Source organism: Mytilus galloprovincialis, chromosome 9 (genome assembly GCF_965363235.1).
Source record: "Mytilus galloprovincialis chromosome 9, xbMytGall1.hap1.1, whole genome shotgun sequence".
Lineage (NCBI taxonomy): Eukaryota > Metazoa > Mollusca > Bivalvia > Mytilida > Mytilidae > Mytilus > Mytilus galloprovincialis.
Window position 1 is genome coordinate 10,628,728 of NC_134846.1, and position 27,911 is coordinate 10,656,638.

At 32.4% G+C, this 27,911-nt stretch overlaps 1 protein-coding gene across 3 annotated transcripts; it reads left to right on the plus strand.

Moving 5' to 3' along the window:
* The first annotated feature begins 106 nt into the window (after positions 1–106).
* Positions 107–26,811, plus strand: LOC143044381 (NADPH-dependent 3-demethoxyubiquinone 3-hydroxylase, mitochondrial-like). 3 transcript variants are annotated; one of them, XM_076216358.1, is made up of 7 exons: positions 107–237; positions 3,110–3,307; positions 7,539–7,653; positions 9,826–9,910; positions 14,343–14,397; positions 21,322–21,390; positions 26,471–26,811. In XM_076216358.1, exons 2-7 carry the CDS (start codon positions 3,122–3,124, stop codon positions 26,546–26,548), a joined length of 588 nt encoding a protein of 195 aa, XP_076072473.1. In that variant the 5' UTR covers positions 107–237; positions 3,110–3,121; the 3' UTR covers positions 26,549–26,811. The 3 variants fall into 3 exon arrangements, with proteins under 3 accessions (XP_076072473.1, XP_076072474.1, XP_076072476.1); XM_076216359.1 differs by having other exon boundaries at positions 107–216; XM_076216361.1 differs by lacking the exon at positions 107–237 and adding an exon at positions 325–389.
* Positions 26,812–27,911: the final 1,100 nt, after the last annotated feature.

Consider the following 27,911-nt stretch of genomic DNA (forward strand, 5'->3'; position numbering starts at 1 on the left):
ATAACAAATATTTTACATTGTTGATGAATTAAATAAATACTTTCTAACCAAGGACATGTACTAAATTTATTGAGTGATTTAAAAAAAAAATCTTTATAATATTTTCTCCGAGACTTCAATATGTCGGCGCCCATATTTATAGCAGACGATTTACGTAACTTTCTTCAAGTTTTGATGTCTGTGGTCACATAGGACAGAAATATCGATAATACGACTGTAATTTATTTTCTATGACAGGTTAAAGGACATATTTAATTAATTTATATTTTAAATTTTTAGTTGTTATAGAATAGAATAGAATAGAATATCATATATGAGAAAAAATTCAAATATGATAACATGGTTTTTCTCACGTACAAATTATAAAACTGACCTGTGCAGTAGAATTGGTTTGTACCTATACCTGTTAGTTAGCATATCTTTGTGTCACGAGATTTAAAGTTTTGATGAAAGTCACATCATCCTTGATATGTTAATCTTGATTTTTGTAATAAATTTCTGATGTAATGTTTTGATTTAATTTCAAACACTGCATGCATAATTGGTAGTACTTCATTTGCTACAGTGGCTTAAACCGGGTTAGCCCGGTCGACGCTTCCGGTATAGGCACAGTCGCTTCATTTGCTGTAAAATCAGCCGCCGGCGCAAATAGGCATACGTCGCCCTCGCCGGTCTTCACTCACCGGCAAGCAATCAGCCGGTCATAAAAGTATGGCGGGAAGCGTAATTTTAGATAAATTGTCGGAATTTGAAAGGTGAAGATTGATTTTTTTTTTCAATCAGACTATATTATAGGATACTGCATTGGTCTATCATGACGATAATAAATTGCCATGCTATATTTTATTTTCAAATTTATAAAATTATCTCGGAGAAAGGTTTTTATGATGAATTAGGCCTAAGAAAATAAGATTGCATTTTAAAAATATATATTTATTGTTAACAGGTTCATTTTTTATTTTCCTTAGCTTAGAAACAAAAAAGTATAAATTTGACCTTCTGTTGCCATCTTTAAATCAGCCGGTTCCACTCGTTTTATTTTCAGCCATATTTAACCCGGTCACATGATAGGGCGAACCGGGCATAGCCCGACCTAGAACAAATGAAGCAGCCCCATTGAGTGGGGGTTGGACTGGAGGGGTCCTAATCCCGAAATCCCGGGCTTAAAAACATGAAGTCCTGAGGTCCCAAATTTAAAGAAATTTTAAATCCCAACATCCTGAAATTTGAAAAAAAGAGTTCCCGAAAGGATCAATTCCGAAATCCCGAGTTTAAAAACACCCGATCTTGACGACCCGAAAAGGTCCTGCCTCCTCATAATGTCATTGTCCTGAAGTTGACGACACTACATCAACAGACTTTAAATTTACTTTGTTTATTCTTAACTTTAATCGTACTGAACATGCATGAAATATTTGCCACTGGACATTAAATCAATCAATCAAATTTTCTTAGCTTTAATGTCTGTTTGCACAACTTGAATCCCTGCTTGGGGGTCCTAACAGGGATACTTACATGGCAAAAAAACAGTAACTATTAAGGCCAAATAAAAATATATGTGTGGTTCCAGTTACCTAACCGTCCCTACTTTTTTGTCTTTAAAATAGCCTACTCTAAAGATTTAATTGTCATTTTTCATCAAGCACTGTTAAAGTCAGAATGTTGCTCCCATAGACTCAATGTAAAAAAAAACTTAAAATAAAAAAAAATCCCTACCTACCTTTACTTACTTAATCCTCTTCATGTTCTTGAACACATAAGGCATCAACAAACTGTAACTGGAACCACACATATATTTTTATTTGGCCTAATCTTGCCAAATTGTCCTAGTTATTTAACAACTTGGCAAGTTGTATAAAAATTGTGAATATGCCAGGGGTGAAATTCTCAGGTGATCGTGTGACCACAAAAATATGGGTGAGTTGACTGGTATGGCTAACAGTAACATAAAATGGCATTCTTACCCTTCTGCCTTAAAAAATCCTGTACCTGTATATGCTACATGTATGCTCGTTAACTTCTTTTGTCTGGTAAGTATCATTAGTAAACGAAAATGAAAGACTTACTAGATGACCGTAACCAAACTGGAGGGACTTCTTGCATGATGCCCATGGAGTGTGAAAATTTGATACAACCTTCAATTACTAAACCACTATCATCCTTTTTTATGCCCCCATCATAGGCAACAGGGTATCAAGTGCTACCCTTGACTGTCCATCCATCTGCCCCTTTTTTTGTTTCCCCACTCTGACTTAAGTTTGTCTCATTTAAATTTTCTGAAACCCATACACGATGGTAAGAATCAAAACTTGCAGACAGAGCTCCAATGTATGTAGTGAGTACTTTAGATTCAAGAGATACATGTAGAGGAACATACATGTAACAAGAGACCATATAACAAGGAAATTAGCAACTATAGGTCACCAAGCGGCCTTCAACAATGACCATACTGCATAGTTTAAGTTAGCTACATGTACATGCTTAAAAGGCATGGAAATGACAAATGTAAAACAATTTAATTTACGGCCTAATTTATGCACAAAATAATGAACACTTTGATAAAGGAAAAACAAATATGTTACACAGCAACAAATGACAACCAAGTTTCCTTGAATTACAGGCACATACAGAATTGCCTGAGGGAGTTAAAACCCTCATTTCTTTATAATTTCAAAATTTATAAATATACAATTTTAGTAAGCCAAGGTTTGTTATAAATCATGTCAGTACTGATGATATCATTTGGGATTGATAGTATTAACCCATGGCCAGTGCTGTAAAAAAGGAAAACAACAGTTCAACAGTTTTTTTGTTTTTTTTTAATTCAATAAATCAAATTTTTATATTGTAAATGTGTCTTTCTCAACTAATTTTAATATGGTAACATATAAAGCTGTTTTCAGCTGTTTTCAGCTCTTTGATGGGTTGTTGTCTCTTTGACACATTCCCCATTTCCATTCTCAATTTTAATTGGTATCACTTTTATCGTTCTTACTTCCCTTTATAACATTGTTTATGCAAGTGGACTGTGGGGTTATCATCTGTGACCCACAGACATATCTCTAATTATTTTCTGATTTACTTTTACCATTTTATTTAACTAAAACAGATAATTTGTAAAATGGCTTCAAGTTCACTTGTACGAATACCATGTCGTTGTATGAGCAAGATGGCTAGACAGAAACGCAGTAGAGAACTTGTGGACAAAATAATCCGTGTGGATCATGCAGGAGAGCTTGGGGCTGACAGAATTTACCAAGGACAGCTGGCTATATTGGGGAATACTTCCGTAGGACCAGTTATAAAGGTAATTATTGATGTGTCCAACACAGACTTTGGAACAGTGACCGTGATCCTCCAACCCTAATGTCTTTTTATTGCAACCTTTTGATTTCAAGCACTTGATCTTCTATGCATGAATCTTAAGTTTTGTGATAATATGAAGTAAAACTTTTTTATAAGTTTGGAAATAAATCATATCAAAAATTTTCATAGATAAATGTGATTAAAGCAATAAAGTTTAGACCAGGCAAAGTTCAAAGTTAGGTTTTTGAACTTTGTGTGTTCAAATGATTCAAACTCAAACATTAAATTCTTTTGATTTTATTGAAACACATATGTATATTCAATGACAATGAATTGTGCATATTTGTATTTTTATTTAAGGATTTTAAATTGGAAATAGAATGTATTTTGCATCACTTGTTTGATTGGTCAACTTAATTAAAATTATTGTCTTTTTATAGTAAGAGCATTACGATGAACTGTTAAATCTACAGGCCCAGAGCTCAATTTTTGAAATTTTTTAGTTAGATTCTGTTGGCCTGTAGATATGATTTTTACAGGCCCCAGAGCAATTTTACAAGCCTTGGCTGTCTGGGCTGCCACTTAGCATGAAAGACTGCATATCTAAATACAACATATCATTTCAGAATTTTAAATTTGTTTACAATAGTTTCTAAAATTTAGAAATATGCAAATCCTCATGATCAGTTTAAGAGAATACATCATGATTCTTTTTAAAATGTATTTTTGTTAAGTAGCCTTGCAAAAAATTACTATAGCTTCAATCTAATGGACTAGAGAATTAAGTTACTGTATGAATGTATGTATTTGCATTTTTTGCTAATTTCAAAATTGTAAAACTATAGGACATAAAAAAGCTGTTAAATGTTTGTTAAAAGCTAAATTGTAACAATGGAACATCAACATTTAACTCATAGTTTTCTGTGCACTTGTTCTGCTTTTATGCACCTCAACTGCACATATTTCAGTCTGTCAGAAAAACTGTTAAACAAGGCAAAACTCACATAAAGAAAATTTTGTATTTAATTAAGAAAACTAATCAGATTTACATGGTCTTCTTTCAAGGTTTCAAGCGAAAATCAATGCCTTCTTCTATTTATCAGACTCAATTTTGTCTTAATAAACAGATTCATCACAGACATTCAGTAATATTGTGGCATTGCATTGAATTGTTATAAAAGCATAAAACCTAAAGCTTTAGGTGTAGTAATTGGATATTAGTAGGCCCACACAAAATTATTACAATGTATTATTGTGTTGATTATATGATTATATACATGATATACATGTGCATATTAACGCAAATGAGACTTGGTAATAATTTCAATTTATGGTATTTGTTTAGATAACAATTCAAATATAACTGAAAGATAATTAATATATTATGGAGAGTCGATACAGTTTCACACTGTATTGTCATATTTGTGATACAAATGTGTTGCTGATGGAGATAAGTTCTTTGTATGAGATTAAACATAGCTCCCTGTTTGTTCTTTAGAAAATAATCTAAGACTCAAAAATTTAAAATGTTTGAAGTTTTGTGAAATTTTCTGACACTTTTAAGATTATTTTTTTAAACGTAAATTTTTCTTTATAATGCAAATTAGTTTTGTTTAAAAAAAAACTATTATAGATAAACATAAGGCCACGGTTTTTTAATTTGTTGGTTTACGGATTTTCCCCATGAAAAAGTCGGGTCGGTCGGTCGGGAAAAAAAAAAGAAAAAAAATCATCTTTGACGACAAAAAAATATGCAAAATCAATATATATTTCACCTTTCTAGCAATATGTTTGTTATGCTATTTTATCATCATTTCTAAAACTTTAGTTCGATGAAATATTATTGCTCAGCTGTTATAAACTACGCATGACATTGTCTAGTAATTTACAGTAAAAAAAAGAAAGACGAAATTAAATCATCATTTCAGAAACAAGAAAAATAGATTCGCGTAGCTCTTAATCAATTCCAGAAAACTTGGTAAATAATGATCTTCAAGCACGAAAACTGATAAAGAAAAAATGCATAAACGTCGTACGAAAATAAGTTTCAACACACGTGTCAAAAACCTAATAGAATCGTCCACTGGAAAAATGATATCGGGTTAATCTGTTGTCTTGCATTCCCGTTTTTTTTTATCCAAATGAACGACATTTTTTTATTACCTATAAAAACAAGAAAATTCCTAATGATTTGTTAATATTCAGTTCTTTAATTTGATGCCTTCACCCTGTCCACATTTGGACAAGTCTATTTCTATGAGATGATGCATCTTACGGACTGATGACAAATAAGGTAAACGAACTTATTGTGTAATTGGTTTTAAACACAAGTTTCGTTCCGCAAAATTATTTGCGCAAACGACATTTCAAGGTCAGGTATAATTGATTTGTCTATATTTAGAAACGTAAACTGGAAGGTGTTTTTTTCACACCAGAAAGTGTTGTCAATTTTGTTAGTGATTAACGCATTTCATTTCAGGAAAAAAAAATATTTTAATTATTTTTCAGGGATAATGCATTTGTTAAGGTCGGCGGGAATAAAAAAGCGTGAAAAGTGAATTTTATTTTTATTCTGGAAATCAGCAAAATCGGGTCGGCGGATCCGTAAACCAATAAATTAAAAAATCCTGGCCTAATCAGATATTGCTTTTTCAATGGTATGTTTAGATGCATTGTAGACGTTACTGCATTAGATATGATGTTTCATTCTGAAAGGTTTAATACATTAATATTGTTTTGATATTAAAACATGTTATCTTTTAGAGATGCTGTAATTGCAATTGTGTCATTTAATCTAAAATGTGAGATAATTTGTGATTATTGCAAGAATACAGTAAGGCGTACTGCGTCACAGCTTGTCAGAAAGTGCTTTATAAATTTCTACAAGGAAAGAGGTTCATGTCAAATATTTGCGTGACATGTCTTTATAAGTATCAGAATAAATGCATATGCCATATTTATCTTCTAAAATATTCTGATTTTAAATACAATATTTAATGAGTATTGATTTGTTTGCTTAATGTGGAGTTTGTTCAAAGTGATCACATGATAAGTGAAAATTAATCCACATCAATTGATATATGTTACTAGGGATGATATGCAATATTAACAATTGTTATACATGTACTTAGACATTATACCATTGTTTATATTAATGGTTATTATGGTTATAATGAGATTTAAAACTAATTGATTGATTGTTGTTTATTATTGTCCAGTAGGTTGTAAGTTGATCTTAGGAGTAGGGATCTTTGAGCTTCATAAAAATGAGAGTCCTTGGCTGGCATTCTCAGCAGATTCAATTTACCTGCCAGAAAATTCCATGTAATAGTTAGATGTTATTGTTGGTTCTGAAAATGAGAGGGAGTGTCCTCAGTTACAATCTTTGTAAAGGGCTTTAGGAGAGAGGTAGCAGAAAAATTTATTCATGTTTGAAAGACCAAAAAAAATTACCTTGGCAATGTTATGGCATTCTTTTTTAAAAAAAATTTTTTGACTCAGAGAAAAGCCAATCCAAAAGAGCTAGGTGACCTTTAATTACTCATGTCTATATCATTTTAACTCTTGTTCTCATTAGTAATCATACTACATCTACTTTTTAGCTTTCAGAATTTGATAACCTTAAAAGTTCTTGTTCAGAATGTACATGAAATATTTGCCACTGGAACTTCAGCAATCAATAATCATTTTGTTAAAATTTAATTACCGAAGATAAATTTATTTTGTGTAACACAAAAACTCATCAGTCTTTGTAATTGTTTAGATTAATTTTTCTTGAGGATGTGATCCAATTTAATTAGTGATTTACTTTTATCAAAATGACCTGAGGTATGAGTTGATAATTACGTTATAATAAAATGATTAGAATATGAAGATCAAATACATTTTCATCAATATTTACTTCTTTACAATGTCAACAAAGATAATTTACTATACATAGTTGGTAGGAGTGCTCCTGAGGTTTTGCTACCCCACCTTTTTCGTATAATTTAGATCTTCAAAATGTATCTTTTCTTATATTGCATAGGTAATAAAGTAACCTTTTTAAATACTATATTGGTTGGGTTTTCATGTGGTATGTTGGAAAAATGGAATATTTGAGTTTATCATATATTTCTGATAGATTTCTCCATCTATTTTCTAACTGGAAAATGTAACCTATTCCAGCGGCACATCCTATGATCCTATCACCTTGTAAAATTTTTGTAAGAATATTAATTTTTATATTACAGGAAATGTGGGAAGATGAAAAGATACATTTAGAAACGTTCAACAAACTGATTGTTCAACACAGAGCTAGACCTACTGTACTATTACCACTCTGGAATATAGCTGGATTTGCTTTAGGTATCATGCATTTAAAGTCACTAAGTTTTTATACGACCAAAAAAATAATTTGGGATTGTATAATGGTATCATGTCGGCTGGGAATGAGTTTGGGGATTATTGCCCCATTCATGCAGGAATTAGGGGCCAAAAAAGGGCCATAAACAAGCATATATCTAGTTTCCAGATAATAACTTGTGTTTAAGTGTAGATCTCCCTGAAATTGTACTTCAAGGTTCCATAATACAAAGGAAAGGCAGGGATCGAGTGTGGGGTAATTGCACCAAGGGGGGTTCAAAAAGTTTTGGGCGGTTCCAATTTTTTAAATGGGTTCAATTTTTTTTTCAAATTTTTATAAAGTTCAAGAAGAAATCTTTAATTGCACAGTATTGCGCAATAGATTTGTAAGATCTTGATTTTTTTTCTGTGTCAGAAACCTATATTATGTCAAAAATTTGAAAACAATCCAAATTCAGACAGTATCAAGCTTGAATATTGTGTCCAAATTTGGCCCAACTGTTCAGGGTTCAACCTCTGCCATTTGTCTGCGGTCGTATCAGGCTGTGCTTAGCAAAGCATTTTATTTGACAGATGAATTTATCAGTTTATTGATTACTATCTAATATCGTAACCTTGAACAGATTCTGATTATACAAAATTAATTAGCACAAAGACACCTTGTCTATCAGATGGGGGCAAAAGTAAATATTATTTGCATACATGTATGATGAACAGTTGTAAGGGGATTGTATTTTACAATTTATTTCATTATTTCACTTCATTGTCAAAGGCTTAGTCATACTTTAAACAAAATGCTGACTCAAAAATGGTGAAATGCAAATCATGTGAAGGGAATTAACATTTCCAGGATCTCAAATTGAAACAATGTACAGAATTTTCATACTTGGTCAATTTGCAAAGATTAAGAAGATTTCCAACTTCTCAATTTGAAGTTATTTCAAACATTACTATAGATAAGGATTATTGAAAGTCGAACTTTTCCAGGAATGCCAAGCCTTATATTATAAAACTGTGCATTTTTGGCGCACTGTAGACTGCTGACTATGTGGTATAGGCTTTGCTCATTGTTGAAGGCCGTACAGTGAGCTATAGTTGTTAATTTCTGTGTCATTGGTCTCTGGTGGAGAGTTGTCTCATTGACAATCATGCCACATCTTCTTTTTTATATGACGCCTTTAAGCACGAACTTAAACATTGGTTAGCCAGTTAATCAATCAAGAGATTATCTGAAAAACCTGTTAGGCAAAACTGTTCAATTTGACAACACTATTTAAAATAACTTATCCAGTTAAGAAAATAAAATGTGTATAAAAGAAATTATCAATTGTAATAAAGTAACTAGCAAATTCCCTAAAGATATAACAAATTTATGTTTGGCAATAGCCAAAGAGGGAATAAAAAAAGCAACAAAAGAAAATGAACAACTGAACTAAAGAACTAAATAAAACCAAAAGATACATTAAAGGAAATGCAAAAAGAATGTGACTTTTTTTAAAATTTGAAACACAAAAGCACTATATGTTTACAAAATGGTTGACCTTGGCACAATGGTTGTAAAATATAAGACATTTTTCTACATTTATTAGTCGAAATGGTACGGAATTGCTGATAAAATGTCGTCTATTTTGGGGAAGAAAGTTAACAGAACATTCAGACCACACAACCTATACAGTATATACACAGCCTGACAACTTATTGTATTATTCTTTCCACGATGCAAGAGGACAAACACATGTTGGCAGAATAATTTTAACAAACATTTTCACAACAAAAACATTTTATTTTTTAATTTCTTTTTATAGTTTATTTACATACTTCCAATGAACTTTCACTTTCACTTTCAGTACGTTGCTATTAATAACGTTACTTACCATTGTAACATTGTGACGTTTAAATTTTAACAACCCGATTTTTTACTTCAACATGTTTTTATGTATTGATTTTATCCTGATGACGGTGCCCTAGGCACCGAAACATGTCGATCAATAAATTTTCTGCAGCAGTCCCTAAAGTGTTGTTGTTATAAGACTCTCTACATTTTATGTTTTTATCATAACGACCCTGCATACCCTCGGGTATCCACTTTATGGACTCTACCGTACTACAGACTCACCAGGCGTTGGTTCACTTTCGTTTGTAATTTATTAAATGTGTACTAATTTGACTTTACAGGAGCAGGAACTGCATTGTTAGGGAAAGAGGGAGCCATGGCATGTACTGTAGCTGTAGAAGCTGTAATAGGAGATCATTATAATAGGTTAGTTTGATTATTGTTAGGGAAAGAGGGAGCCATGGCATGTACTGTAGCTGTAGAAGCTGTAATAGGAGATCATTATAATAGGTTAGTTTGATCATTCTCTGATGGTTACAGGAGCCATGGCATGTACTGTAGCTGTAGAAGCTGTAATAGGAGATCATTATAATAGGTTAGTTTGATTATTGTTAGGGAAAGAGGGAGCCATGGCATGTACTGTAGCTGTAGAAGCTGTAATAGGAGATCATTATAATAGGTTAGTTTGATCATTCTCTGATGGTTACAGGAGCCATGGCATGTACTGTAGCTGTAGAAGCTGTAATAGGAGATCATTATAATAGGTTAGTTTGATTATTGTTAGGGAAAGAGGGAGCCATGGCATGTACTGTAGCTGTAGAAGCTGTAATAGGAGATCATTATAATAGGTTAGTTTGATCATTGTTAGGGAAAGAGGGAGCCATGGCATGTACTGTAGCAGTAGAAGCTGTAATAGGAGATCATTATAATAGGTTAGTTTGATCATTGTTAGGGACAGAGGGAGCCATGGCATGTACTGTAGCTGTAGAAGCTGTAATAGGAGATCATTATAATAGGTTAGTTTGATTATTGTTAGGGAAAGAGGGAGCAATGGCATGTACTGTAGCTGTAGAAGCTGTAATAGGAGATCATTATAATAGGTTAGTTTGATCATTCTCTGATGGTTACAGGAGCCATGGCATGTACTGTAGCAGTAGAAGCTGTAATAGGAGATCATTATAATAGGTTAGTTTGATCATTGTTAGGGAAAGAGGGAGCAATGGCATGTACTGTAGCTGTAGAAGCTGTAATAGGGGATCATTATAATAGGTTAGTTTGATCATTCTCTGATGGTTACAGGAGCCATGGCATGTACTGTAGCAGTAGAAGCTGTAATAGGAGATCATTATAATAGGTTAGTTTGATCATTGTTAGGGAAAGAGGGAGCAATGGCATGTACTGTAGCTGTAGAAGCTGTAATAGGAGATCATTGTAATAGGTTAGTTTGATTATTGTTAGGGACAGAGGGAGCCATGGCATGTACTGTAGCTGTAGAAGCTGTAATAGGAGATCATTATAATAGGTTAGTTTGATCATTGTTAGGGACAGAGGGAGCCATGGCATGTACTGTAGCTGTAGAAGCTGTAATAGGAGATCATTATAATAGGTTAGTTTGATCATTGTTAGGGAAAGAGGGAGCCATGGCATGTACTGTAGCAGTAGAAGCTGTAATAGGGGATCATTATAATAGGTTAGTTTGATCATTGTTAGGGAAAGAGGGAGCAATGGCATGTACTGTAGCTGTAGAAGCTGTAATAGGAGATCATTATAATAGGTTAGTTTGATTATTGTTAGGGAAAGAGGGAGCCATGGCATGTACTGTAGCTGTAGAAGCTGTAATAGGGGATCATTATAATAGGTTAGTTTGATCATTGTTAGGGAAAGAGGGAGCCATGGCATGTACTGTAGCTGTAGAAGCTGTAATAGGGGATCATTATAATAGGTTAGTTTGATCATTGTTAGGGAAAGAGGGAGCAATGGCATGTACTGTAGCTGTAGAAGCTGTAATAGGAGATCATTATAATAGGTTAGTTTGATTATTGTTAGGGAAAGAGGGAGCCATGGCATGTACTGTAGCTGTAGAAGCTTTAATAGGGGATCATTATAATAGGTTAGTTTGATCATTGTTAGGGAAAGAGGGAGCCATGGCATGTACTGTAGCTGTAGAAGCTGTAATAGGAGATCATTATAATAGGTTAGTTTGATCATTCTCTGATGGTTACAGGAGCCATGGCATGTACTGTAGCAGTAGAAGCTGTAATAGGAGATCATTATAATAGGTTAGTTTGATCATTGTTAGGGACAGAGGGAGCCATGGCATGTACTGTAGCTGTAGAAGCTGTAATAGGGGATCATTATAATAGGTTAGTTTGATCATTGTTAGGGAAAGAGGGAGCCATGGCATGTACTGTAGCTGTAGAAGCTGTAATAGGAGATCATTATAATAGGTTAGTTTGATTATTGTTAGGGAAAGAGGGAGCAATGGCATGTACTGTAGCTGTAGAAGCTGTAATAGGAGATCATTATAATAGGTTAGTTTGATCATTGTTAGGGACAGAGGGAGCCATGGCATGTACTGTAGCTGTAGAAGCTGTAATAGGAGATCATTATAATAGGTTAGTTTGATCATTGTTAGGGAAAGAGGGAGCCATGGCATGTACTGTAGCTGTAGAAGCTGTAATAGGAGATCATTATAATAGGTTAGTTTGATCATTCTCTGATGGTTACAGGAGCCATGGCATGTACTGTAGCTGTAGAAGCTGTAATAGGGGATCATTATAATAGGTTAGTTTGATCATTGTTAGGGAAAGAGGGAGCCATGGCATGTACTGTAGCTGTAGAAGCTGTAATAGGGGATCATTATAATAGGTTAGTTTGATCATTGTTAGGGAAAGAGGGAGCCATGGCATGTACTGTAGCAGTAGAAGCTGTAATAGGGGATCATTATAATAGGTTAGTTTGATCATTGTTAGGGAAAGAGGGAGCCATGGCATGTACTGTAGCTGTAGAAGCTGTAATAGGAGATCATTATAATAGGTTAGTTTGATCATTGTTAGGGAAAGAGGGAGCCATGGCATGTACTGTAGCTGTAGAAGCTGTAATAGGAGATCATTATAATAGGTTAGTTTGATCATTGTTAGGGAAAGAGGGAGCCATGGCATGTACTGTAGCTGTAGAAGCTGTAATAGGAGATCATTATAATAGGTTAGTTTGATCATTCTCAGATGGTTACAGTAACTTATGGTTGTTTATTAAGCCCTGTGCATTATGTGGTATGGTCTGTCCATCCACCTATTCCATATCAGGGTAACTGGTAATTTGTGGTCACATCAACTTTTCCATTCTCAATTTTATTTGTATATATGTTTTAAAATACATCTATATATATGCACTGTACCAAACAAGTATTTTGATACAGATTTTACCATTTACTACAAATTTGATAAATTATGGTTTTAGTTAACATAAAAATTAGAAGGTGTGGAATGATTGCCAATGCAACAACTATCCACCAGAAATCAAATGTCATAGATGAAAGCAGTAATAGGTCAACATACTGAAAAAAAAGCTAAGGTTATTTGTGATGACTATCAAGAAGTTTGCAGGAACGGCAACTTCTCGTGAACAGGATAACTTTGCGTAATATTTGTGGTCTCAAAACTCAATTAAAGAGTCTTGGAAATTTTTTATATACTTATACTTGAAACTTGGAACATGTTCTTTAGTATGTAAACCATTTAATACAATTAAATGTCATAAAACAGTTTTGAGCATGGTTCATTGAACATGTAAATGCAATAGTGTGAGTGAGACATGGTGTGACCTATGGACAACCTTCAGTGATATTGTTTGCCTTAAATTAGTGGAGAAAAATCCCAATTTGAAAAAAAAAATGGCTTAAAATTATTCCCAAAAAGACAACTTTTTTCCCAAACAGTGCAGTCTCAGTAGTAATTGTGCATGAATACAAACTGAAAATCACTCATTTAAACATTTTTTATTCCTAAAAATAACTATATGTGCACATTTGAGGGTCTGTTTATGTACATGTATCATCACTGACAAAATGGGGTTGTATTTTAAAGCAAGGTTTGACTCTTGAAAATGGGTCTGTAAATTAAAGTTTCAGTCAAATTCATGGTTTAATTATTTTAAATTTCCCAATTTGATGAAAATGACGCATATTTTCCCAATAAAAAAGGGTAGAGTTAGTTTTGAAAAAAGCCAATAATATCACTGACCTTTCTTGTTTATCATCTATTTCTGTAAGTACATGTATACCATGGATACTTTCCTTACATTTATCTCAAATTTCAACGTAATATCAAATTCAAAAATGTAAAGAAAACTCTTTGTAATAGTATAAATAAACAATTAACAACAAAGGAAAAGTTTATATCCAATAAAAAGGGCGAAATAATATAGTGAGTAAATTTAATGCAAGAGTTTATACTAACGAAAATCTAGTTTGAACCAGTGTGATTACTGAGGTGTAAAAATATAAATTTCACTGTTTTGCTAATTAAATAATTTAAATCTTAAATTAAACCAAAAATTCTAAGCAGAATGACTGCATATTTAATCAGCAGGTTGACAGTATTGAGTTGTAACTCGTGAGCACTTTTCTGAAACCTATTTCCTCTCTGTAGATACTTTTGTTCATAATTATATATTAGGAGGAATTAAGGATGAAAATTTAATGACAGTATTAAAATCTAGCGCCAATTCAGTAAAGCTCAATTGTATACCCAGTATATATTATATATTGAGCTTTACTGAATTGGTGCTGGATTTTATATTATAAATATAGAAATTTCATATTAATATTTTTTGTTTATTTTTATTCATCTATTCACAGTCAGATCAGAGACTTGATGGAAGATGACCCTGAAAAACATGAAGAATTATTAAAGGTAGTGATTGTCGGTTCTTTGTCCATCTTTGGGATCAGAGATATATACAGACATCAATATACTGTAAACTAACTTATTTTCGCCACTTTCACATGTAGACAAATAAGGTGAAAATAAATCGTCGCAAATATATACAAATAAGATTGTTCCTCATTCAACTACTTCTAGTAAATTTGAAAATCGTGAAATTAAATTGCCATGGAAAGGGATAAAAGAGCTGAACACAAAATGAAATTATCCGTAAAAATAAGTTGGTATAGGATTAAACACATTTTTTCCTAGAAGTTATTGATGTGTAAACCGGGGCGATTAACTCACAAACTGAATAAAAGTCCAAAGCAAGGCTTCCAAAACAGTCATATATTCCGGTCAATTGTATAATTTCCAGTAAAAGTCCGGCTGGGCAAAGCATGAAACGGTCATCTCCCTTTTTAGTTTCCAAGGCTTTTTCTGTCATTTTAAGATAATTCACGATCTTTTTGACCCAAACTTTTGCCTTTAACAGCCATACATTTCCAGTCATAAAAGTGACATGATGATTTAAAATTACTATCAAAACAACTCCTACTTCAATACTTTCTAATTTTAATCAAGGCTAATAAGTTGTTGGACAGCTGAAAACTACCTGTTCAGGTGACAGGTAAACTATTTACAGTACCGGACATCGTATAAATTAATCTGTCTATTCAAAATTATTTTCGTACATTTCAGCCGTTTGTATCTAATTGATTTAGTCCAAAAGATTACAATTATAATAAATACATGATTTGATGAAACATTTAAAAAGGTTTTAAATGAAAAATCGTCAAAACTACGTTGTATGAACAAGAACACGTGTGCGCATGTGCACAGATGGGAAATTTAATTATGCATCCTACATTTCTCCAAAAATGCTAAAATTATCATTGATACCTGTATCTAACGTTCATCTCAAGTATTTTGTTGAAGAAATAACGTGGAAAGAGCTTCTACACTCAGTCGTGTTTTGTAAACGTACACAGATTTTACGTATCCGTTTATGGTCCATGTTTTACCATTGTCAAGTCAACATCCGGTTTGGGAAATGTGACTTAAAAACGAAAGTAAAGTTTTTGACAACGTCATTTTGCACAAATAAAGAGTCTAAGGAAAATAAGAGCACGCTGATGTGCACACTTTGAATGATGCACTGCCAATTTTAACAGTTTACGTCAGAACATCAAATTCATATCAAAGTAAAGTTTAATATCGTTTTTTTTTTTTTAATCTAATGTCAATCATTGGGATGGCCATCTGATTACCATAATTGCCTTTTGTGACTTAGTCTTAGGGATTAAAATCGGGATCAGATATAAGATGTCCGGCTGGCTCAAAAAAATTTTGGAAGCCCTGGTCCAAAGGACTTTTATGTAAAGTTTGTGAGTAAGAGACCCGGTTTACACATCAATAACCTTTAGAAAAAATGTGTTTAATTCTTATAATTCTTCAGCCAAAGATACGCCATTATTAATTTACATTATTTGGTTGACGGCTACTATATTTACCATCAAAAGCACAATGTCATGTCGTAACTAAAGAGTACGCCACCATCTTGACTTTCTAAAAACCATAAATGTCCGATAAATGCAACAGAATCTAAAATGAAATAGCACCTACCTCAAAAACTTCATTTTAATTAGATATTATCCGAATTTGAAGCGTACACGTTACGAAATAATCTTTCCCTTGAAAACTTTCATTCGTGTGACGTCGTGTTTTGCCATGACGTAAATTCAACAAATCCTTCATGAAATTTCGCGGAATTTTATCAAAATTTTATTTTCATACATTTTCTAAGCTTTAGGGCATTTATTTCATTTTTTTTTTTTTTTGTTATATGCATTCTGCACGGTTAGCCACTAGTCCGATGCCCCAGACTAGTTAAATTTCATTCGGGCTAGTAAGTATTTTCAAAACTTTGTTTGGACCAATAAGAAAAATGTCAGAATATTGGTCTTCGGACTAGTAGTTGAAAAAGTTTTTGGTGCAGACTGAATGCAATTGTTTTACAATCTCAATTTGCTGAAAATCCCAGTATCCTAGCAAGAATGTGTATCGCGCATGAATAGATTACGAAAGTAGTTTCGGAAACATGGTTTATCGAAGTGTAAACCAAGATAAATATTCTAATTGACCAATCCAATTCAAGTATTTATAGATATGCAAATGATATAAGAATTATTTACAGTAGTTTATTTCAATACTGAAAGATACATGATAGAAATGAAATCTATGTGAACAACACCTTTCTGAAACATCCTTCATCAGGTTTTGTTAGAAAATTATAGTCATTCTATAATAATATATATAGTGTCGGATATTAGTTTATTTAAGATTTACCAAAATAATTTTATGATGTTCCTGAGTTTCTTTAGGAAATTGAAAATTTATCAAAAATTGAGTTAAGTTTTCCTTAATTACTTCCTCATCTTTTTATGCCCATGCTTAAGGCGACAGGGGGGGTTACATGTTACCCTTGACCACTGTCTTTCTGTCTTTCCATCTGAACTTTGGTCGCATTTTAAAGCTTGATCTTGAACATATTAGGCGAGTGATAATTTTCAAAAAGCACTTAGTTAACGACTTTAATGCACCCACCTAACATACGGCTATATTATACATGTATATCATTCGAAAGATTATTACCTGTACTTTCTTTTTTGCCTGGTTGTCAATATTTCGTCTGTGCAATTTTCATGAAATCAAGGTCAAAGGACAAAACTGAACATTCAAAAAATTAAACAAATTACCATGATTGCAAATCAAGTGCAAAGTTAAATGTTGATTGCGTTTTATTAACAGAAAATTGAATTTCTTGAAAAAACTTTCAAAAATGATAAAATTGCAATAAAATCTAAATGTTTTCTGAATTTTGAGTATTTGTATGTCAAAAATATAATAGATTTATGTTTATAGACCGAGGGAATTTTTTAATCATTTTAAACTACAATTAATATGATGTAGGTTCAGATACAACCTTCTAATAAAACTTTTGTACATCTACAAATGGGGATCATTTTGATTTCTTTTTGCTAGATAATATTGCTTATTTCGGCAGATAATGATCAACCATAATTTAAAAAAAGAGTAATGGAAGAACTTTAAGGAACAAAAGAAGTTTATTTGGAAAAAAAATAGTTTTCCGATGTTGAAAGACATGTTACGAAGAAATTTCTCGTTCAATGTTCGAATGAAAACTGTCTGTACCATACGCTATTCAATGTCTAATCCGGTGAATTCCTTTTAATGTTAGCCCATTATTATATACTTTGTTAGTTGTTTTATTTAATATGACTGAAACTTAATGATTTGTTGTAGTGTTCACACAATTCTGTTTAGTGTTTTAAGAAGATTGGTTTGTCTGTTCTACTTTTTCACAATGGTCATGCTGTCCTCTGTTTTTATTCGACTATAGTTTGAGACTTCTTCCTCATTATTTTATCCCTTCTTTAAATCAAGGAAAAGAAAACCATAAATTTCAAAGCTGAGCGAAAAAAGACAACAGAAATTAAAACTCAGATATTGATGCAAAAAATAAAAATAGTAAAACAACATAAATTACAGACTCCAAGTGAAATAACAAAACGGAAAGCCTCTTATCAAATGACAAACCCAAAAGCTGAAACACATCAAACGATTGGAAAACAGTTGTGATAGACCTCGTTGTCCTCTCCATCTCTATCTATCTTATATGACATAGCAGAATTGTCAGAATCATCTTGTTCCTTTGTTCTTTTTTCTTTTGTTCTGTCCATTCACATATATATCCATATGTAAGTGTCAAAATTGTAATGAGCAATATTCCTCATACATTGCTTGGAAGAATTATGGAAGTTCAAAGTGCACATATGGAGGTTATACGTGTCAGAAGGGATTTGTTTCATAAAGGTCATTTTCAAATAGGGCTAAAAATAGTAATCGCTTTGAATTTACCAAAACATACATGCTTTTAACCCTCATCTTATTAGAATGTAGTTCTCTGATTGCGTTATTCTTATGCGTATATGAGCAGAAGAGTCGTGGTTGATCTGAATTTTAATCACATTGTTTTAACCCATGTTTTTAACATTTATACATAACATTTTGTACGGTTAATTTGTTTATGTCAATTTATATCACTTATTATTGTTAAGAGATCTTCAAACCATTAGAAACTTGAACCGAAAAATATGAAAACAAAGAGATGAAATCGGCAAAAGTTGCTGTCATATCAACAACAGAAGACTCAGTGCACAATAAATATCCACGAACATAATTTAAGATCAGATGACATAAAACCATTTAAAAACCTGGATATATTCAACCCATGTTTTTCATTTCTCACAATTGTATAGATTTTTAAGAATAAAATGACTTCATTTTAACCATATGTATTCTTAATACACATGACTATCCAATATTATAAAAATCCATGAATGTTCAACCAATGCTTAATAGATAATCTACTAAAATAGCGGGGCTTTCTTTAAATGTCTTAAATGAAAATATTATGTGTCACATCTAAATTGAAATTTTAATGCAAAATCATAGCCAATTAAATTTGAAATAAAAGTGGTTCAAATGCATTTAATTATTCTGTTTCTATTAAGCAACTTGACTTGTAAAAAATTTAGCTGAAGTAAACATAAGCATCAAAACTGCTGTGTTTGGTTAGAGGCTGCCTACTTTTACAAAAGGTGATTTGTGTTGTGACACCTACGCAGTAACTTCGTCCTTGGATACTAGTAGCTATAAGTAATGTATTGTTGATGGAGATTGCCTAAGGTTGGTGGTTCCTTTGGAACTCCATGGGCCTAAACCATTTAAAACTGATCGTCGCAAGATATTTTAGTAGACAAACATGCTAAACCGAAAATTGCATCAAACTTTAACACCAACAATCAGTCAATCATCTTTATATTCATGTTTATATGTAAAATATTCAGGGAGTAAAATTAATTAATGGAAATGTATTTATTGTTATTGCGAATAGCTAGATTACCCAATTCAAAATCTAATGTAAGTAAACATAATTGCGAGAGTCTCAATTTATTTACAAGATATTACGTAGTTTGATACGATGAAATATCTTGGCCAGGTATGAAGAATATTTCAGTGGCTAGAACATAATAGTTTTTACTTCCTTAGTCAATGTAAGATGCAGTATAAGCAACCAAGAAAACATACAAATATTGAAATACTGAAATATCAAAGTTTTGCTCCCAAACTTTTCCATAAATTCATGAATTTCCAGTGTATTCTATCTATCCTTTACCATTTTTCCACTTTACAATAAGTGTTTTTCAATATAATATCGACTACATACAAATTGTTTGAACAAAGATCAGGCTATTTTTTTCGCAGATGGCGGTATTTTGGGCAACTGCATGTTTGTTATAATTGGCTGTTTTATTGACCAGAAGCGTAATTGCAGTATTTTAATGATGTCAAAAACATCTTTAGCACTATATAAAATATGTTATTTGGTTTTATGGTGAATAACAGTTGAATGACAGACATAAAATTTGATTTTCATGCATTTTTTGTCATTTTCAATGTAAATTCTGGAAAACAGCGCTATTTATTAACTAGAACTATCTTTAAAAAAGATATCCGACGTATTTAAATTTGAGTATATGTTTAAAATTATCATTTCGATAACCTTCAGAAGCACAAAGATATCATTTAAATAACGTTTTCTCTGTTTGTGTTCAGTATTCTCGGTCCTCATATCTTTCTGTTTACATTCACCAAAACCCCGCGGAAATCTCACATGCGTAGGTGCGTTCTAAAAGTCATGTATGTTCATACAACAAAGTTTACATTAAAAATTATATAATTGTCCCGAATAAACAGCTGTCACGGATGCAAAGAGCGATTGGTGAAACAATTATTTTAATAAAAATATAAATCTTTGTAAGATCTAGTTCAAATATTTATAGTTTTTCACTTGCTTTCCATCACAATATAATTAACGATACGTTTTTTCAAACACAACCAAATCACCCACCATGACAGCATTTTGTCCAATCACAGAAAGGATTTTCGAGCATGCGTATTCTGTTGCCATAGTTAAGCGTCCTTAAGTTCAAAGGGCACAAACCGAAACTATACCGACTACGTCGGAAAAATCCTACATTTATATTTTAAAGTGCTTTTGATAAGTTACTATTAACATTGTTTTTACAGCTTTCAATATGTCCATACAAAATATCATTATTTAGAAGACAGAATATATGCAAAAATGCTGACTTCTTGTAAAATTCGAAGTTGTCTGTCCTTGACCTTTTGTTGTGATTTGACGGAAACTGCACCATACAAATTTTTGAACTGAATTTTAATGTGCGTATTGTTATTCTTTTACTTTTCTACATTGGCTAGAGGTATAGGGGGAGGGTTGAGATCTCATAAACATGTTTAACCCCGCCGCAATTTTGCGCCTGTCCCAAGTCAGGAGCCTCTGGCCTTTGTTAGTCTTGTATGATTTTAAATTTTAGTTTCTTGTGTATAATTCGGAGTTTAGTATGACGTCCATTATCACTGTACTATTATGCATATTTTAGGGGCCAGTTGAAGGACACCTACGGGTGCGGGAATTCTCGCTACATTGAAGACCCATTGGTTGCCTTCGGCTGTTGTTTGCTCTATGGTCGGGTGGTTGTCGCTTTGACATATTCACCATTTCCTTTCTCAATTTTAGTATAGATGATGTGCTTTCGAATGGTATATGATTTAGTCGTATGTTAGGTGGGTGCATTAAAAATAGAATTTTATAGTTTATCTCACTCGTCTATATGTCAGACACATTCTTGTTTTATTATCAATAAAATGGTCAATTTTGATGCAGATTTCTTCAATGTTAATCATGCATTTAAAGTTACCGGTACCTGCAACAGGCATTACTATTTTTTTTTTTATTTGTTTCAGATAATAAAGAAGTTCCGTGATGATGAACTCCATCACCATGATACAGGACTAGAACATGATGCTGAAAAGGTACATTTATTAAAACTTAAGTGGATTGTTGTCTCCCTTTGTCATTTGTGAAGTTACATTGTCATTTGTGAAGTTACATTGTCATTTGAGATGTTACATTGTCATTTGAGAAGTTACATTGTCATTTGAGAAGTTACATTGTCATTTGAGAAATTACATTGTCATATGAGATAGATTTAAGTCAATAGTTATCAAAGGTACCAGGATTATAATTTTTTACGCCAGACGCGCGTTTCGTCTACATAAGACTCATCAGTGACGCTCATATCAAAATATTTATAAAGCCAAACAAGTACAAAGTTGAAGAGCATTGAGGATCCAAAATTCCAAAAAGTTGTGCCAAATACGGCTAAGGTAATCTATGCCTGGAATAAGAAAATCCTTAGTTTTTTTCAAAAATTTAAAGTTTGGGAAACAAGACTTTTAATCCCAGCTAGTGTTTTAACAATAATATGACAAAGTGTATAGAAATACTGCTATCAATTCCAAGTCATTCCTTTCTTCTCATTTGAATAAATTTAAATCAATTGAATTTGTAATTGATTTTCTTGTTTTTAACTCATTCTGCTTTGTTTCAAAGCTACAACTACTTTATATTTGTCATGTTTTAGATTTATTGCAATCAATTCTATTGTTCACAGAAAAGAATTAATTGTTATTGATTGATTGATTGGCGTTTGTTTTACGCCGCATGGGTGCAAAAAGGCTATATTGCAGCGAGAGCTACTGTGAAACTACTTTAATTCAAGGGTATCAATTTTCGTGGTTTGAGAAATATTTACATGTTCGTGGGTTTTCAAATTCGTGGATTTTAGTTTTCTAAAAAAAAACATTTGGAAAATTGAAGCTTTAGAAACGAAGGTTACAAATTGTCTTGATTGAAGAAAATTGCAAAGTAAACATTGACCCGGTAAAATGGTAAATCGTATTGACAACACTAATTAACCCAAGATAAAGTGATCAACAGATTTAAGACCATCAAAGGTGTTAATTAGGCCATAAACATGTCACCTAAAGAAAACAGTAACAAAAACAAATGCTATAAACGTATCTTAATGTGAAATAATTCTTATCAAAATTAAGCCCAGCATAAAATTATTATTTCCCATATGTACGAGAATTTTGAGGATATAAAATGAACACTTTATTATACAAGAATACCAATACCGGAAATCTGACTTTCATCGATCAAAAATATTTTTTATGAGAATAAAAAGATCAAAAGTTGTACAGTTAATGTTCTGAAAGATTAAATGGGTATACTCCTGCATGGAGTTGTAGTTCATAGCGCGTTTGCCCTATGACAACTATATAGCATTTTCAGATTTGGCGTTATTCAATATATTCTCTAGATCATATCAGTAGTCAAACCTACATGGGATCTTTCCAGTCTTTATTTGGACAATGGTTGTTTTATTTCGTTGAACACTTAAATTCGTGGATAACGTCATCCACTAAAACCACGAAAATTGGTTCCCCACGAATAAAAGTACTTTCACAGTAATTCAAATAATTTTAAAATTTAAAGTATATTTTTAAAATCAGACAAAGGTCTTTCAATAAACTTCAATTCAAGTCTAAATCAAATTGTTTATTTACAAATAAAATTCAGTAATTATTAATTGTTATAATTTGCATAGATCTCTTTATTTTAATGTCTCTAGTTAAAAAATATATAAACACAATATGAACCTAAAAACTTGTTTCAAATTAGCTTGAATTGATTTACCACTAAAACTTAAATCGAATGACAACCATTGTTTAAAATGGTCACATATAATGAGATGGTGATCCTTATTGAATTTGAGGTCAATGTGTCAAAGGTCAAGGCCATATGTACTAAAGATATGCCAATTCAACAGTACTTGCTTATATAAATATGGCCATATATAATGAGTTTGATTTTTAGGTCACACATTCCAAGGTCATAATTACTAAAAATAGACTGAAATTCTGTAGGAAAGAAATTTCTTGAAGCTAAGTCAAATACTACATATGAGCTTAAAATACAATATTGATATCTCCATTCTAATGAAACTGACAGAAAACAACTTTAAATCATACATTTAAAATCTGTCATACATTGTTTGCGCTTATGTGAACTGATGCCATGAAAATTGTTGACGTTATCCAATCAAAATGAACGTTACAAACAATGTTACATTACAATGTAACACTTATAGTGAGAGAAAGAAGCATTATGATTTTTAAAACACGGTCATTGGAACTGAAACTAGATTTGTTTCTGTCAGAACTCATTACTGAAAACCATCATAAATTTGAGAATGGAAATGGGGGAATATGTCAAACAGACAAACAACCCGATCTAAGAGTGGATAACAGCCGAAGGCCACCAATGGATCTTCAACGCAGCCAGAAAATAACTGCATCTGAAGGTGGGCCTCAGCTGGCCCCTACATAAAGATGTGTACTAGTTCAGTGAAAATGGAAGTCATACTAAGGCCAACCTTAAAAATATGTTTGTTTGCAGTTTTCCGACTGTACCTTCAGACTGAAGGGTCGGTAGGTAGGAAAAATATTTTATTTATCAGCCAAAATACAGTTTAAACAAGCAGTTACACTAAACCAAGTTTCTTGTGAAGAAAAAAAACCATTTTAAAACAACAAACGCTGGACATGCTGAAAACCAACATCAAATGAACAGGCATTTTCAGATAAAAAACTTTTTAACCAAAACTGAAACTTTAACATAGTGTCATTATCCAATTTATGACATAAAATATGGTATAATTATTAAATATTGGAACACTTATAAACAAGGAATGTCATTATGACTAGAACTGTTTTAAAGAAATATATTCAGCATGTATGCTTTTTGACTAGAATGTTTTCATGAGTAGAGTATTTTCATCAGAAAAATATAGATATTAAAGATTTATAAGACAATGTATTAAAGTGTGTATTTTTAATAAAAAAAAAATAACCATTGAATCTTCCTCAATTGAAAAAAAGGCAACTTGAAAAAAAAGTATTAAGACATTCGACTGTTTTCATATTTCTAACAATATTTAATTATATGTGATAAGGTTATATTTTTGCCAGGCTTTAATGAAAACCAAAGAAATCTCAAGTTTGGGGTGAAATCCATAGCACCCCATTAAAAGTAAATGGTCTGTACTGAAATGAAAAAATTGGCAGCATAGCTCCTAAGGACATGTTTTAATTGAATTCACACAGGCCACACAGTTTGGGTATATTTAATATTGTAAGAAAGAGAATAATTGCAATGAGTGGGGCAGCCCCCTTATCCTAAAGGAGCATACTCATTGCAATCGAAGATAGATTTAATATACTAGAGAGAGTATATTTATTTTTCAAGCTAACCATTCATTTTCTCTACATCTTTGTGTAGTTAGGGTTGCTTCTTATTGATTTGGCATGATCTATATCCATTAACATTTCAAATGAGCCCTTGAGAGAGCCGTGGTGTAGTGGTTAGCGCATCGGACTACTAACACAAAGGTTCCTGGTTCGATCCTCGTTCCGGGGAGAAAATTTCAGGGACTGAATTTTCGGCCCTCCCTCGACACCATTTGCGAGTATGGTCTTGAGAAACGATGCTAGTCCGTCGGATGGGAACGATAAATGGCTGACCCGTGTGAGAGAGAGCAATATCTCTTGCACGTAAAAGACACCCTTGTAGATTTCGAAAAAGAGTAGGCTAATGCCGCTACAAGGGCAGCACTCGCACCCGCAAAGTGGACAGGGATTAATATAAGTTGTAATAACTTGTTTCCCAATCCACAATAAATAAATATGTTTAAACTAAATGAGCCCTTCATCCGTACAGGCGTGTTTACAGATATCCATGAAGATATAAGTCACGGAGGAGTGGTTTCATCTTTGTCGTCTTCACAACGATTTGTAGAAAATATGCCATACTTCAAGCTGCTGTCGAATTATTTAACCACTGAAATTGGTTCCATAAAGTCAGGCTCCACAGATTCTGTACCCGATTTGTTTGAGACAGAAATTATGGTTATCGTGTCAGTTATGAATATCCGCTGCATCATCGTCAATGATATCATCACACATCATTACATGTGCCTGAATCTGTATAAACAGTTTACTAATAAACTTTTTTGTTTGTTATTTGTCTTAAAATTGACACGAGACGACAGCGTAAAGTACTTCCCAGTGACTTCATGGATACTGGTAAACAATTTCCATGTGCTTTATCATAATGGTCACATGAAAGCTTGACGGGAAGCTAAGAAAAACCGAACTTGAAATGCGTAATTGACCCAGACTTTAAATCATTTCCGGAAAGAACCCAAAGTTCCGGATCGCGTCAATAGAAGTATTAAAAAAAATTTCTTCAAATTTAAAGCAATAAAATTTTCACAGTCGGAAGGATTTTCAAGGGTCGGTCGGTAAACTGCAAACAAACAATATTTTAATTTAAGCCTAAACTCCAAAATATATAAATGAACTAAGGGGCCAGCTGAAGGACACCTCCGGGTGCGGGAATTTCTCGCTACATTGAAGACCTGTTGGTGACCCTCTGCTGTTGTTTTTTATTTGGTCGGGTTGTTGTCTCTTTGACACATTCCCCATTTCCATTCTCAATTTTAAAATAAAAAAAACCATACAAGACTAACATTGGCCAGAGGCTCCTGACTTGGGACAGGCACAAAAAATGTTGCTGGGTTAACATTTTTTGTGAGATCTTTTCTTCAAGTAAAAAAAACACTAAGCCATCATGTTATTGTAAGCTTCTTCACATCATTTATCTTGATTGAGTACGATATATGTTATTCTGTGTATAACCCCATTTAATGCACTATATTGCAAAATTTTGCATTTAAGACAGGGATAAATGTAGTGTATTTAACAGTATTTTATACTTACCAATGTGATTTATATTTTACAGTTGCAATTTGCAAATATCTTGTTTTCAACGTTAACTCTACTGATGTCTTTTGCACAAAAAATAATTTTTGACAGTTTAAAAAATACATTTTAGTTAGTCCTTAAATGTTTGTCCTTTCTATCTTTCACAGGGTATAGCCTAGATTCTTTTTCTTTATTTAATATTGATCTATTTTCTAATTGACAGGCACCATTTTATAAAGCACTAACACAAGTTATTAAAGTTGGATGTAAAGGAGCTGTATGGATCTCAGAGAAGATATGATCGTGTGATTTAAGATTTACATATATGATCATGTGATTTTAGATATTTGATCATCTAACTAGATAATATATATGATCATGTGGCTTCATTGAAGTCTATGAAGAACATACTTTTTTTTGTATATTTTAAGCTATTTTTTATATACCGGTATGCAAGATCATGAACTACTGAGCACCTGAATAGATGTTAGATTTTTGAATGAAAAAGGTCAATTATATACATGTATGTATGCATAATATTTTGCTATTAAATGATTTATTGAATTGTTTTTTATTTAAATTCTGTGTTTTTGAGTTGTTTTTAGTTTGTAAGAATATGGGAAGGAAAAGTGTATCTTGATTATCTCCCCTTGATAACAGCTATATATAGAAGCCTCATGTTAGTTGTATTATTTTCTGTAAATAAAGAAGTCTAGCATATATAAACCATCAAACTAAATATGTATATCAGCCTCTTAAGGTAAGAGTTCAGCTTACTATTAATGAAAATTATTTTCTTAATGTTATTGAAGGCACAAATAATAAGTACAAAAGACATAGAGCTACTGATTTTAAGATGAAGATGATGGATTATTAATGTCAAGATTAAATGCATATTCAGGACGAGAACATGTTTATGCAATGTGAATATGTACCTTCATTTGTACAAGACTGACACACTCAACTGGATTTTTAAGTGCTAGTTCAAAAGGTACATTTTGTGTACCAGTCCACAGAAAAAAATGTCAAGTTGTCAACCTACCCGGCCACATTATTTGGACTCGGAGCCAATCAGTCTTTTAACTCTTTCCATAATGTCCATTGTTTAATGGAGAAGCAGCTAAAACCAATTTTAAAGTTTGATCTGTCCAGGGTTTGGACCTCCATACTGGAGGCAATAGTTATATAGAAGATGTGGTATGAGTGCAAATGAAACAGCTCTCCATCCAAGTCACCATTTGTAAAAGTAAACCATTAAAGGACTTCAACATGGTGCCTTCTGGATACTGTCTTCTGTCCAAGTTAGGTAGAAATCATGGATATTTAAGAAAGTTATTTGTATTTGTAAAAATCTATTTCCTGTTTTTCTGTATATTACTTATAAATGGACTTCCAGTTAACATAACATAGTCTGCAGTAATTTTTTTTTTATTCATAAACCATCCTGGATTTTTACTTAACATGGACAGAAGCTTCTTACAATCAAAAGATAGTATCTTATTAATTTTTAATAATTTTTTACCCATTTTTGTTGAGCCTGCGACTTACAGCTAAAGTAGGCAAGCCACTGGGTTCCGCGTAAACCTTATGATTTTTTTGTGGTATTGAGGTTGCAATCTCATAGATGTATATGCCAATCTGTTTTTATTCAAACATTATAATTC

Coding starts and splice junctions, on each gene's coding strand:
- LOC143044381 (XM_076216358.1), top strand. CDS start 3,122: ATGGCTTCAAGTTCACTTGTACGAATACCATGTCGTTGTATGAGCAAG. Junction 3,308..7,538: donor CCGTAGGACCAGTTATAAAG/GTAATTATTGAT, acceptor TTTATATTACAG/GAAATGTGGGAAGATGAAAA. Junction 7,654..9,825: donor TATAGCTGGATTTGCTTTAG/GTATCATGCATT, acceptor TTGACTTTACAG/GAGCAGGAACTGCATTGTTA.